Genomic DNA, 15951 nt, shown 5'->3' on the forward strand with positions numbered 1-15951 from the left:
CCACTCTTTTAAATCATACAATAAGTATGCATTTTCATAATTTTACAATATATCTTTGTTATAACTAAATTTTTTAAATATGATTAATTAACCATAAACCATAATTCATGGCAAATTTCAAATTTAATCTAAATAGATAATTCAAGATGAAAAACTTAAATCTAGACAAGTTATACCTAAATAAAAACAAAAGTTCAAAAGACTTTATATCCCAGCCACACAAATGGCCACACGGATTTCACCTCATTTTTCTTTCCCTCTCTATTACCAGCGGACCTCACGAATTCACATCCTCTGAGATATCTCATATTTTGCGTGACTTTTTGGAAAATCTAAACCGTTCCAATACGTTCTACGCGCATCTCAAAGCTCAAATAATACTGGCCCCCTTCGTCACCCCCGAATAGGCACCGGACACGTAGGTCACGCAAAATATGAGATATCTCAGAGGATAGGCACTCCGGACCTCACTGCCTATTAAATTTCTCCTATTCTCTCTCTTACTTTACCTTGCTCGAGAAGGATAGGCGCATCCAAAAGCGAAATTGAATTCCAAAGTTCAAATCCGCGCACGCCTCTCTCTCTCTCTCGTCCCATCGGCTTCAATGCGCCCACGCCAAAGTTCGGCGAAGTCGCCCCAGTCGGTTCTCTCTTCAAGGTTTTCAGTCTCTCTCTGGACTCTGTTTTTCATACCAAATCAGTACAATGTGTAGTATTTCATTAAGACACTGGCTAATCATCGCCTGCACCTGTTCTGTTCTCAACTCAAAATTCAATCGCTCACATAAATTTCCTTCAATTCAAACATTAAAAAAAAAATGAGTACTCAGGTTTAAACCAGATAAGAAACACAGCTTTTATTTGCACATTGTTGCAATATAACTTTTTATTTGCTATTATCTTCTTTTCTCAACAGCCACTGCTCGGCCCACAACTAGTTATTAATCAAGATTGCGAGTTTTCTCGTATCACTGCCAGCCACCAGCTCACACCATGACACACACCATGACAAGGCCATCGACTGCCAGCCGCCGCCTCTGCCAGAGAGGTGACAGATCAACCTTGCGAAACTGGTCCGACCTACCTGACCCTGACGGACTTCTTCGCACTATCCTCACATGCCTCTGTTCCCTTGTGGATTTCATTTCCTTCTCCTCTGTATGTCGCTCCTGGCGTGCCGTTACCTCCTCCGTCTCACCTTCTTGGACTACCTCTCACTTCCCGCCTCTCCTTTTCTGTCGCACCTTTTCAGGCTCCTCGACCCACTGCAGCTTCAGACTCCTCGACCCCACCTCCCCTTCTTTCTGTTCCCCGCTCTCCCGCAACTCGAAGGAATTTCAGTTAACTGGTTCCCTCTCCTATTCACATGGCCATTTGTTTCACTTTATGCCTTCGCAAAATCGTATTGTTATACTCAACCCTTTAACTGGTGATGAGCTCTCCTCTCCTATTTTCCCGCAAGATTGCAAGATTTACAACCCTTTACCTGTGCTTATCTCCCCTCTCTCCTCTCCAGACTTGGGAGTCTTAGTATTCACCTCCAAATCGGAATATAAAACAGGGTGCAGTACCCTTCACTACTGGCAAATCGGCTCACCTTCATGGTCCAGTCATTGTCTGAGAGTTAAACCCAGAGGATCCATGTTTAGAATGGCACTTGCGACCGTGCAAGGGAAGATGTATGTAATGGACCCTCAACACACTCTATTTGTGTTAGATTTATCTTCTCAATTACATCTGAGACCACTAGCAGTTTATGGGCTTGAGGAAATGGACTTTAGTTTTCAACACTTTTTGGTTGTTTGTGATGGTGAGCTCTTGCTTCTTCTGTTGGTGTTGACTCATGAAGAGATGATGGATGCACATCTTGAAGTATATCGGCTTGATTCATCAGTGAATGGGACAAGATGGATAAAGCAGGAAACATTGGGAAATTGGACAATCTTTATTGGCTATGACTCTCGAGCACAGGGTCTTGCAATTCAAAACCCTGAGAGATGGGGAGGGAGAAACAATTGTGTTTACTTCGCAACAGGGAATCAAAATGGTGAGTGGTCTTGGGCAGTGATAAAATTGGGAGATGTAATTGATCCAACTGACCTAGAATCGCCTCTATTCGAAGCAAGATTTAGACATCGGTTCTTGTTTTCATGGGTTCATCCTGGCTTCTAGGAAATGTGATCTACCAATTTTAGCAAGTTCATACAAATTAATTATGCATGTTTCTTTTCCTGGAAAATGCCTATAGGTTAATTTAGTTCAATTTCAGTGAAATTGAATGTAATTAACTACGATGAACTTTTAATTATGATGAAGAAATAAATCTTCTGTTTTGTTGACTAACAGAATATTTGTGGACAGGCTCAGTGTAGAAAAGTAGATAGATAAAAAAGAAGTAATGAGAAGAGTTATTTTTCACTCATCCTTTCACTAATCTCTTACTGTTAGAAAAATAGGCACCAACGAGGGTTTATGGAAGCAGTACTAGTACTGGCATTGGTATTGATACACTGTACAGTACTGGTACTTGCATGTACCAACTGGTACACCATACTTCTCTACTGTTGTGCAACCACAACTCCAAATGTATACCTGTGATTCAAGAAGATCAGCCATTGGTTATTTGGTTATAATAACAGATAGAGAACTAGCACTTATGAATGCACAACAGTTAACTTTCTTATTCTTAATTTATCTTTCAGAAAATTAATTGTCTTAGTTTACCCTAACAACACTAATTTTTTAACATCATGTATCTAATATGACTTTCTATACAACACAAAGTGTATGGCTTCACCAATGCGAACCTTGCAATGACATTTAGCATAAATGCACAAAACTTTTAACATAATTTTGTTTTTAAAATTAAACACCAAAAATAACATGCACTAAGAATCATCGATTCATTAAAGATCCTTGCCTAAACATCAAAGACACCATTAGAGAAAGCAATAAAGAGCACTGCAATACTGATATCACCAAATTCAATACTAATATATATATATAGCTTGCTGTATCCTATTATGCAAAAAATTAAAGTGAGCAATTAAGCGGATCAAAGAATACTTAGGCAACAAGTTCGAATTGGGAGTGGCACACCTGATTGATTGCAGTGGTTCAAGCAAATTGATCTCTGACATTTATTTTAGATTACTTTTTTTTTATTATTTTGTCTTATTAAGAAACAAATAAAATAGCGAAGAATGCAAATAAAATATAATAATAAAGGACTTTGCATTACATTAAAGAATCAGCATACTTCACTTTGATCAGCAAAACACAAAAGGAACAAAAAAAAGTAGTACATAGTCCATATTCTAGCAATTTCATAACTTAGCTATCTTGTAAGCAAGACATGTAACACTCGCCTAATGTACCCAATATCATATGCCTTGTAAAATCCCATCCATGTATTTGACTGGCTGGATTAAACCCCATTATCACATCAAATATACAAATCTTTTCACACAAACACCGTGATAGTAGTTGATTTTGAATACGTAAACGGAACACCGACCTGCCTCGCCTCTATGTCATTTGTGAAGGAAGTTGCTTTCAAAGAAAAAAAGAAAGATGAATGTTTGAATTTTTATAATTTTGTAATAAAAAAATTAATGCAAGGAGGTATTTCCAGCTATGATGAAATGCAAGGGGTATTTAGTTTAACAATGCTGATAATGTTTAAGACTGAGGTACAAATATATGAGAGGGTCATTTTATTTATTTTTTTATTATTTCCTATTTTGTTAATCTAGGGTTTCGGAACCGATCTATTCATGAATATCATCACAAACAAAGTGCAAATCATATAACTAAAATTATACTTTGCAAATCGCATATGAAAATAATGATTGAAAATTTTATATATTTTTTTCATTCTGGTCTTACCATACTCTAAATTACCACCAATAATAGCGAATAAAAAGGCTTATATATATAGTTGTTCAAAACAAAGTTAGAATTTCATCTAGTCATATAGAAAAAAAAAACTCAAAACAGCAATTTAGATTTTATGCAATAAAAAATAATCAATGAAGTGAATTAGTATGTCCTTTTTCATTTGCAATGACAAAAGCATGTACAACTCAATTGATTAATTTCGCAATATTGCATAGAAACTTAATTATAAAAAATAACTTCGAAAAAGTGATCAACTAGAATTTCACTACCTTCATAAGTTTCCTCCAAGATCTCAAATATTTTGCATGTTCCATCCAAATTTACAGTGTTTTTTTTTTTTTAACAAAACAATGCATAGTTTATGATTTATATATGATTTATCCAATGTAAACATAAAGAAGGATAGGACATCTATGAAAGCCTATATAACAAAGATTGAAGAATTGAATCAAGAGAATCATTTAAAAATTGTGAATCCTGTTAGGTGAATCACACAAAAAAAGCTAACTCGCAAAATTGCACTACATAAGAGAATGGAAATGATATAAATTAGGCTCATATTTTAATTCCACCTTTCATTGCTTTATGTAAAATTTTTACAACTTTGTCATTAATGAAATAATTGGTAAGCAGTCCCAACCCATTTTTAAGAATTTCACAATTTTAATTTACAATAAATTACACAAATGGTTCATAAATATTTTTTTTATCATATTTTTCAGCGGATGTTAAATGTAGGATCAATTTCGTACAAATTAAAAACCTATAACAATAAAACTAATTAATACTTTTAAAACTTTAAGAACCAAAATAAAAGGCAAGGACAAAACAATACTTCTATAATTTTAAGTACTAAAAATGATAAACAAAATTAGCATGAATTTCCTACCAACATGGTTCCAAATAATGACTAACATAGATGACTATTAATTGCCGTTGAAATGGATGAATTTAATGCTGTTGGCTTTTCACATTATTTCTGGATAGGGAGATCAATTTACAAAATCTGAATTAATCATTACCTGGGGCATCAATCTTTTTTAATTAATATGATTAAAAAATAGGAGCATGGCTCTTATTTCACAAAAAAAAATGAAGTTTAATACTTCAATGATGCAGTTATAACTAAGATAATTAAGTATGGAAAAACATATCATGCAGTTGTAACTATATAACATTTGAGTGAAAAGATTGACATACAAATTAATCTATCCAACAATACATACTTGAATGCTTTATTCAAAAAGTGAGAATTGAGAGACAAAAAAAATAAATACAAATTAAGACATTGAAAATTCAAAATATACAATCAAGATGCAACATGTACTTTCGAAGTTTCGAAGATTATAAAAGTATAATTTTGATTACATTTTGTCTCGAATTAAGAATCATAAATATAGTACTACTTTTATGTGAAAAATAATCTGGGATTCTGATTTTATCATTATAGTTTTGTCAATTTTTGCAGAAAAAAATTAATATAGCAGAAACAGATTGTATCTTTAGCCCAAAATGACAAAATTAAATTGATTAGGCCCACTAAAGCTTAGTCCAACCCGACCAAAATCTGAAGACAACTCTAATTTCACCTCTATATAAACCCCTTCTCAAACCCTAGCTGTCAAAGCCCCAATTTCTCCCCTTCGGATCCAAACCCCTGCTGGATCTAAACTAACTAGCCGACTTCCGTAGAGAACTACCACCTATACATTCATATTATGACGGAGAGTTCAACATGAGAATTGTAGGGCTCGCATATACGAATCCATGAGCGTTGAATTCATCCCAATCAGAGTCTCCACGGATGAGAAAAATCCAAAACAGTGACTGCTGCGCATATCCTTTCTCAACTGCAAACTCCACAAGCGGATTTATAAACCTTCCCCCATATCTGATACTCGTTTAATCCATTTCCATAGTAGTACGTAAGACTATGAGTACAAATAATTAGATTTCTTTTCTTTTCATAAAAAAATAATTAGATTTATTTCTTTGCATAAAAATAAAATTAGATTTTATTTCGACATGTATGGTACAATTACTAGAATTTCCACCCGACTGTAATATATTTGTTTTAGATCTTTGAGTTACATTTGTTTTACGTATCTCTACAAAGTAAAACTAGAGAAAGGGTTTCAGATCTGGGGGAGGGTTTTTGGATCCAATTTTAGAGTTTGCGGTTTATGAAGGTTAAGTGCAACAGTCACTGTTTCGGTCTTTTTCGGCCATGGAGACTCTGATTGGGATGAATCCAGCGCTCACAGATGCGTATATGCTAGCACTACAACTCTCGTGTTGAACTCTCCTTCAGAAACTGAATGTACGGGTGATAGTTCTTTGCGAAAGTCGACTGGTTGGTTTAGATCCAGTGGGAGTTTTGAACTTCTTGATTTCAATAAATGTGATATTCCAACCAACCAGCAGGGTCACCTTCTATTTTTCAACAAATGCCAGAAATAAACGAACTATGTCCCTTCTTCCCGTTTACTATACTGAGAAGGCCATATAATGATGAGATAAGTCATCCATTTTGCCACTAAAGGGGCTTTGGAGTAGTTTAACCTTGATCGTTGCCACGTCACTGGTTAGGAATGCTGATTTGTCATCTAGCCAACTGAAGGTTATGCTGGCTAGAATTACTTTTTCTGAATAAATAAAATAACAGCTTACTATTGTTGTATGAATGCAAAACTGCTAATCAATGGGTCCAGGTAGGGCCAATGGGTGAGGACCAGGTTGACCCGTTTAATACTTGTACATTTAAAATGCCGACTATGTATGGAACCAAAATTGGCTTCACCATGAACTGCTTAGACACTGTGGGGTTGGGCAGCTGGGGTCTAAATTAATTATTATTTTGATAGAACTTGTGACCCAAATGCATGTAGTAGTAGTACTTCAACAATGTAACTAACAATATATTAACTAATGGTGTCACATATGGTGCTCTCAAACAAGCAACAAAAAACCTGTATTTACTGGTCATACTGTAATAACGGTACAGACCGACAGTGGGAAAATGTTCAATCTTTAAATTCTCATTCTGAATTTATTTGTACGAGGATTATTTTCTTGTAAAAAATAACAGTGAAACCAATCAAGAATAAGATAAACCACGTAAATTGGATTATCTATTTCCTATGCAACCCAATTCTGGGAGGGAAAAGAATTCAATTATTGCCCAAAAGCTTGATTTTATCTATTTCCTGTGACAGCATATGAATAGCTTTATTAATTCATCCTTGTGACTTACATGTTGTATTTATGCAATTGATTTTCCTCTTTTTGACACCTTGTCATGGTTGTCTCGTTTTCTTCTCTGAATTGTAAATTAGTTCCTTCTATGATGATTCTTATTCCTGGATTGTATTATAGTGAATAATCTTGCTATTCTTGACCCAATTATCCTATTCTGTAGTTTTAGTTTGCAGTGCTTGTTAATACAAGTTGATTTCAGTATCATAGTAATTCATTTGGCTTTACTTTGTTGTTTTGATAGAGATTAGCTGTTGCACACTTGAATTTCTTGCTTCAGGCACTTGGACCGATTTTAGAATTCATTTCTAAGGTGTTGCTACGAGTAATATAATCTTGACTGGTACATGTCTGTACCAGTGATTCATGTTATCAGGTTCAATTATGCTAATTGTATGAATTAATGGATACTTGCTCTAAATCATTCTAACACCCGTCTTTGCTGATGTACCAATTTACATCTGTTTATGTTTCTAAATCAGTTTTCACACTAGCACCAGCCAATAACAGTGTTTTTTCGGTTTCTGGTGCATTATGATGCAAAAGCTCCAGACCTAGTTTGTGCCATTTTGTCGTTTTATCGCTTGATGATGTGGCATCATTTGGTGTTATACAAATTAAAAAAAAAATTATATCGAGACTATATATCAAATAGAAAGCAACCTAAAAAAATTCAATAGATGTTCACATAATATAATAATTAGTTTCTCACATTAAATTACGTATACACGACACATATGTGACAATTTATTAATATATATATGTTAAATAATCTTCAGTCATCCATTTAGATTTGACAATAAATAATGGTTGATTAATGATCACATATATGTCTTTATAAAATATCTATATCACTATCTAAGATATAGACATGAAATTATCATCTCTCTTCTGTTAATTTATTTTACAACAACAACAGATAGTCAAACATTACAAATTCAAACAAGCCTTACTAGCAAGGAAAAGTACAACCTGTTATATTCTGTCGCTACCTTTTACTGATGCAAACTAGCTACTTCATTAAAATCGCTGTTGTGGAAGAAAGTCAACTGCCGTAAATAATGTTGATGTATAGTGTAATTAGACCACTAGATACGACCTTCTTTTTCCTACCTTTGCTTTCATTGTCATCAGATAGATGATCTCCATTTTCCAAATCATCAAAAAACCAAACTCCGGATAGAACGGATTCTCTAATTCGGGGATCTAAAATATTTGTGCAATTAAACAAATTAATTGTTAGCGTCTACATTTAACAAATATTTATTGGTTTAATAGTATAATATTAGGTTCTCTGTACATTAATTAATGGGATTATTGACATAAAAAAGTTTGTATAGTTGTAGCATTTTATCAAGTCTAATACGTTGAGGGAAAAAAATAGAAAAATATTTATAACTTATACATGTCGTATTCATTTGTAATGACAAATGCATAGTCAAGTAATTATTTTTTATTGAACAAAAAATCTTGAATAAAAAATTTACTACCTTCATCTGTTTCCTCCAATATCTCGTATATATTAGCAGAATTCAACAGAGAACACCAAATTGTAAATATAAAAAATGTATATTTTATAGTTTATGATTGATGATCTAATCCTCATGTGTACAGCGGTGGTTGAAATTGTTTGAATGTCAATATATGATAAGGATTGAAGAATTTAAACAGGAGAACCATTTAAAAATTGTGAACATTGTTAGGTAAATCACACCAAAAAGCTTAACCAACAAAACCAAATCTCATTTAAAGAATGAAAATAATATGAACGGGTCTCTTGAATAAACAATTATTACTGCTCAAAAACAAAGGTCGTTTATTTTGGGTGACCTATGACACTTTTCAGGGATACTATAACAAATAAAATTGGCTGGTATTCATTTATGACATGAAATTGCGCAGCCTCCCCCCCCCCCCCCCCCCCCCCCCCCCCCTATTAATAAAAAAATGGGCCTTAAGACCTCCAAAAAAGAAAAAGAAAAGAAATTACTAATCAGACCTCTAAATTATTAAATTCTTGAAACAAGACCTTTGAATACTTTAATTACTATATGCAATAAAGCACTGCACCAACTGGTAAAGTTGTGAACAGCATAACAGTGCCATCAGTTGCAAATTGATACTGAAGCCGGTACTGTACCAAATTAAGATTGTACCAGAGGGCACAAACTTAAAATTTGTTTTCAGTTCAACAAGAAAAATACTAAATACAAAATAGTAATGCAAAGCCAGGTTCGGTTTGGTATCAGCTGAGTCTGGTACGAAGTAAAGTGATTTTGGTGCTATGTAAATCAACCCAGCTAAGAGCTATTTCATTGTCAGTTTTAAGATTGTCCCACTCTCTTACTTTAGTCGATCCTTCTTGGCCAGAATCAAGCTGAAAAGTAAAAAGATATTAAGTTAATGTAAGCTTGATTGGAATATAGCTGGATTGGTTAGAACAATTGAGCTAGGCAAATTGGGGTCATCAAATTTACTTTACAAGCAACTAAACCTACAGTTAGTGGGCTTTAGGAATTGCTTGCATTATGAGAAACCTAAGCTGATCATTCTGTAGCAGTCAATGTTGATATAACCCTTTTACTTTTTTAATGTTAACTGTTCTTTTACTATCTTACTGTTAGACAAATAGGCACCAACGAGGGTTTATGGAAGGAGTACTAGTACTGGTATTGGTATTGATACACTGTACTGTACAACACTGGTACTGACTGGTACACTGTACCAGATGGGTAAATCTGCCATCTGTTAATAGGCACAGAACAAGCATTTATGAATGCACATACAGCAGTTACCTTTCTTATTGTTAATTTGTCTTTCAGAAAATTGTCAGAGATCAAAGTTTACAATAACAACAATGATTTTTCTCTAACATCATTTACCTTTTTTTTTTGAATAAAAGTGGCATGGCCACCAGTTTCATTAGAAACTAAGCAAGTTTACAAGATAGCCCTAAGGCATTGTTACTGCATACAAAATCAACAAAATAAATCACTTTAGATGAGAAGCATCTAAGTGATATCTACATAGCATAAGGGAGAGTACTATAATAAAGTTTATTCTATAAAGTAGCTAAACATAGAGAATATAGCTAAAGTAAGAAATAGAAGCAGGTCATGGAGCAACTGAGGAATCAGCAAAGGAAGAGTTTGACTGAGTGGGGTCAGAAGAGACTGATATAGTGGCATCCAGGGCATCAAGTTCTGCTCTGTCTCTGAGGTAGTCCGAAAGGTCTGACCCCTCGAATCCACGACATGGCTCTTCCTCGGAATCCCAGCTGTTGACGTCCTCCGAGGATGTATCTGTCCCCGAGGGAATTATAATTGGGCCTGCTTGAGTTAGAAGAGAAACATCCATGGGCATGATTAATGTTAATTTGTAATAAGTATTATCATTTTTGGATTGACACCAAAAGAAAGTAAGTGCAATGATTTTGCTACCTATAGTTTGAATTGTAGGTGTGGGTGAGTTGTTAAAGCATAAATTGTTCCTAGTTAACCAGATGGTTTAAAGGGTAACTGCCCTTACTAATTCAAATATCAAGGAGTCTTTAAGGGGTAAACAATGGTCAAAAGACCAAAGGTCTGCAACAGAAAAAGAAGATCCAACCTGCCGGATTCGAACCAGCGACCTAAGGATAACATCATTTACCTAATGTGTCTTTTTTAGTGCGAGTTGTATATAAAAAATGTTGGATGTCGCCTATACACACAGACAAAAAAAAAACATATTCTAGCAAGCTCTTAACTAAACTGTCATACATGATGTATCCCAAATAGAACAACAGCCGGCATTCCTCATCTCTATGCTGCCTTTGAAGAAACTTGTGTTCATCCTCCTAAATGTGTTCCATGTGAGCAAACTATGTGGGTCTTGTATGGTGAGAAAGCATGGCGGCACGTTGCACACTCATAATCATGATCACTTGCACAAATGTTTGATATCATTAACCATAGATCCAAATTAGCACAAGATATGTTTTAGCAATGCATCCATCTGGTTGGGAAGACTGGACAACCTCGCCTCCATGCCATTTTTGAAGTAAGTTGCTTTTGAATAAAAAAAGATTTTGTTTGAATGTTAATAAAAAAATAAAATTAAAAGAGCAAATGTTGAATTTTTCAATTTTTTTAATAAAAAATTTGAATGAAAGACGGTATTTGAAGATTTATATTTAGAAAATGCAATGGATTATACGCACACTCTAAATTACCCACCTAACAAACTTGACATGAATTTTTAATCGGCTAGCCAAAGTTGTTCACAAGAAAATGACTTATGCAGTCCAGTGTATATATGTTGAGGCAGACTTGAGATGATTTATTTCTATGTAATATTGCATAGAAACTTAATTATGAAAAATAATTCTGAGAAAATGAAATAAAATTTCACTACCTTCATAAGTTTTCTCCAAAGTCTCAAATATTTTGCAAATTCAATACAAATTTGCAGATTTTTTTTTATATAGAAAATAATGTGTTGTATAAGATTTATGATTCAGCCCATGTGAACAAACAATGAAACGGGTAGAAACTCTTTGAAAGTCTATATATATAAGAAATATTGAAAAATTGAAATAAGAGAATCATTTAGAAGTTATGAGCACTGTTAGATAACTCACACAAAAAGTCTAACCTAAAAATTATACTACATAAAAGACTAAAAATTGATATCAATTGTACCCATATATAATGTAGTTCCTCCTTTTCATACTTTCCGCAATATTAATTTTTGAAACTTGTATTTAATGATATAGTTGGTTGGCAGTTCCAACTGACTTTACAAATTCACCATTTTTATTTGCCGTAAATTACACAAATGTTACTTAAAATATTAATTTGATTTCATGTTATTTGAATTATTTGGTAACAACAACCACAATAAGTTTTTTTTTTTTTAATAAAAGTGGCAAATGACATGTTTCATTAGAAACATAATAATTCATACAAAATTGAAAAAATAGAAATGATAAAGATTCTCGAGGTGTGAAGCATCAAAATGATATCTACAGCTAACGCCATAAAGCATACAACCATAATAAGTTCAGTGCAATGCCATGCAGCGAATGTTAAATGTAGGATCAATTTATACAAATTAAAAACTTATAATAATCAAAATGATACTCTTGAAACTTAATGGACAAAAACAATAATTTAAAATTGTAAGGACTAAATTGATAAACAAAATTATCTTCAAATTCCAAATCAGATGGATTCAAATAATGACTCCACATATATAGTTGGTTATAAATTACCGTTGAATATAAGATGATTTCAAGATGATTTTAGTGAAAAGATTGACAAACATTGTTTTTTTTCCAACAAGACATAATTATATGTTTTACTCAAAAAATGTGAGAAGTAAGAGATAACTTTTTGAAATTAAGAAATTGAAATCCGAAATATACTCAAAATGTGAATAAAATGTTTTAATTATTACAATCTTAAACAAACAAAAAATAATTATTGTTTCTATTTTTGAAAATTTTTGCAGAAGCTACGAAGTAGTGAGGGAAAATCAAACTCTCGACCTTTGGGTACAACAATCCTAGGACTTTTTTCTAGCCAATTGTGCTACCTCCCCTTTCACAAAAAATAATGGTTGTTTCATCCTTAGAGCCTTGTTAAAGGTGAGACCGGGCCTGGGTTTACTTAAATGGGCCATTTTCAAAATGTCCATAGTAGGAAATATTGGCTGATACCGATTCGTATCGGCCGTGACCGATCTGATACTGGTCCGATACTCGCGATAGTGTGTTAAGCTCCAATCTATGGTATTGGCCGATACTGGTTCAATACTGGTTCGATACGTATCGGTATCGGCCGTGACCGATCCCGATACCGATACCGATATTTCCTACTATGAAAATATCATCCACGTGTCCTTCCAAATCCTCTGCAACTATTTACCCTATTTAAAAATGCGTTGTTCGACCCATCCGGATCTGCAATTTAACAACGTTACACTAAAAACACTAAAAAGAAAAACGAAAATTAATCACAGAAGAAAGAAGAAGCCGAGGAGAGAAAAAAATGGAAAAAAAGAACGCAGGATCAATTTATGAGACCACATGTATTTCTTTTATATTTAAAGTAATTACATTATATATATTCACATTTGTGCGTACCATGAGAATAAGCATGATTCCATCATATAGGCTGATCCACTAGTACCAACTCTACCTGTTTGAAATCAAAAACTACCAGCAACCTGTAAAATGAAAAAAATGCCAACAAAAAATATAATACCATAGGAAAACTACATCTTGTTAACCCAAATAACTTAAATAAAAAATATACATTTCTTTAATAAATGGTTCTGGTATATACTCAAACAGGACTCGCGGCACTATACTAAATTAGAAGGTTAGGTTGAGTATATACAAAATCAGTAAATCTGAACCATCTAAAAACAGTATTTTTGTACCTATCTAAAAAAATAGTAAAAAAAATTCCTAAAAATATAAAATTTGGTCTCCAAACATATTTTAGTATGGAGGTTAGGTTGAGCGGTTCGGATCGACTGTTTGAATTTTGAAAATGATGTTGTGAGATGGAGGCATGATGGAGGCACAAAAACATGGAGGCATTTGAACCCTCCTCATATATATATAAGTGGTGCTTCATTTGTCACCACGGCATCTAAAGTAGACAACATATATTGTCGCCTTGTTTCGCACGCATATCTTCTTCTTTTGCATTAGCCGTTTCACAAGTTCTTATGCAGCAATAATGAAATATCACAACGACAATAGTTCGGCAAATTGTTTCCATTACAAGTGATTTTTATGTCCATTTTTCATACCATGTTTGCAGAGTTGTTCCTGGAAAATTGTATTGAAAGTAAATATTTTTAATTTTATTTTACAAGTAAACATAAAATTAATACAGTAAAGAAAAAAAGTGATAGAAGATTATAATAAGAAAATGCAGAGGTGCCAAAATAATCAAATATAATATTGAATTTTTTAAAAATAAATACTGATCTATTTTTCAGAAAAATTATGTATAAGGTTTGATTAAAAAGCTTGGCATAAAATCTTTTCTCAAGTATTTTTCAAAAAAAATTATGAGTGCTCCAATATTTAAGCATGTTTGTTGTATATATTCAAGATTATGCATTTCATTAAGTTCAACGTTGATTTATTTCCTCCAAAATCTCAAATCTTATGAATTTTACGTGCACAATCACCATAAATACAAAACAGCGAATTACTTGTTAGAAATGATTTAAAAAAAAATTATTCTTCATGACAACACTATTGAAACAACATAAAAGTATATAAATAGAAACTATGTATAGATGACCTTATAAAATAATTTGAAAGTTGTGAATAGTGTTAGATATATCAACAAAAGGACTAAAAAACGAACCTAGGTTTCATTGAATTCAATCACTATGGTCTCAATATGCATTCAATTCAAAAATTTCAGTATTCAATATTCATTCAATTCAATCACTATAATCTCAATCAATCATTTGCAATAAGAATATACCAATCGATAAACAATATCAATATAATAGTCAACAAACTTACGATTTAATTCGTAGTCATGAATCTTAGATTAATCCAATAACCTCACACCTGATATCGCAGGACAATAAATGATATCTCTAGCAATCTGTTTGTCCTGAATATTCATCTCATCAGTTTTCTCCATAAGATACCAGAATATGATATATCAATACCTGTAGTACTTTAATATAACATAATAATTTATATTGTTCTAATATTTAACTTCCAAGTTTATATGAATTCAATTATTGTTTTTTTTTTCTAGTGCTTTTAGTTATTCTCAATTTATTCTATTGTGTTTATACATTGTTATTTTTGACAAAATTACTTGTATAAAATTAAATAACACAGAACTCCCATGAATCATCCTTCCCTCCCATATTTTATTAATCAAATAATATTTTGTTATTTATTTACATGGCACCAGCCAAGGGTATTTAACATGAAGATTGAATCCTATTACCTCTTCTAATTTTAGAATATAAGGCTAGATAATACAATAAATCAATTCCTAAACCATTTAAGGAAGGTAGGCTAGGAAGAGGAGCTGTTGGATTAATTCTTTCTTTCTTTGCTTAATTGATTCTTTCCTTCTTTGTTTGATATAAATTTGTTTTCCCTGCTGAATATTTTGTTTCCCTTGCTGATTATTTGAATCTCATGTGATTATTTCACAATTCTTACTATCGGTTCAGTCCAATGGTCCGATTAATTTATTTTCCACTAAGCTCGGAAGACCAATTCAAACACATTAAATATCTAATTTTATTTACGAATCAAGCATAGAGGCCCACCATCCAAATTCCCGTTTATATTCCAAGTTTCCAGCTGAAAGTTAAGCTTCTTCATTTTGCTGTTTAACCCCTATGACAAGAGGGTTTTACCTAAGCAATAATATTTAGAATATTTTACCCTTATTTCTTTCCATTGTTACGAATCTATCCTTAGAAATTAAAACAGAGGGAAAGACGTACCCACAGGTACCGTTCACAAGAACAACAAAGCATTGGTACAATGCTATTTTGGAGGCTGATACCTAACTCAAGTTCAAACCCGATAAAGAAAACAAAAGAAGAAAGAAGAAATGATCAATTAACTTATTCAATTTAATTAGTTTACCACAATCTATATACATGGCTTACTAATTTCTCAAAGATTACTAAGCTTTCATCGGATCAGAAGAAATATAATAGACAGAGAACAATATACTCAATATATAATTGTGTTAGAAGCGATAAGAGAGAAAGCACACATACATAGTCATCGATTCAATCGTATCA

The 15951-nt window shown here is 33.0% G+C and overlaps 1 protein-coding gene across 1 annotated transcript; it reads left to right on the forward strand.

Annotated features, from left to right (window-relative positions):
* Positions 1–517: 517 nt before the first annotated feature.
* On the forward strand, positions 518–2548 carry LOC144545910 (uncharacterized). The gene is made up of 2 exons (XM_078294474.1): positions 518–658; positions 917–2548. Exon 2 carries the CDS (start codon positions 994–996, stop codon positions 2170–2172), a length of 1179 nt encoding a protein of 392 aa, XP_078150600.1. The 5' UTR covers positions 518–658; positions 917–993; the 3' UTR covers positions 2173–2548.
* Positions 2549–15951: the final 13403 nt, after the last annotated feature.

This window comes from Carex rostrata, chromosome 28 (genome assembly GCF_964058835.1).
Source record: "Carex rostrata chromosome 28, lpCarRost1.2, whole genome shotgun sequence".
In the NCBI taxonomy this organism is placed as follows: domain Eukaryota; kingdom Viridiplantae; phylum Streptophyta; class Magnoliopsida; order Poales; family Cyperaceae; genus Carex; species Carex rostrata.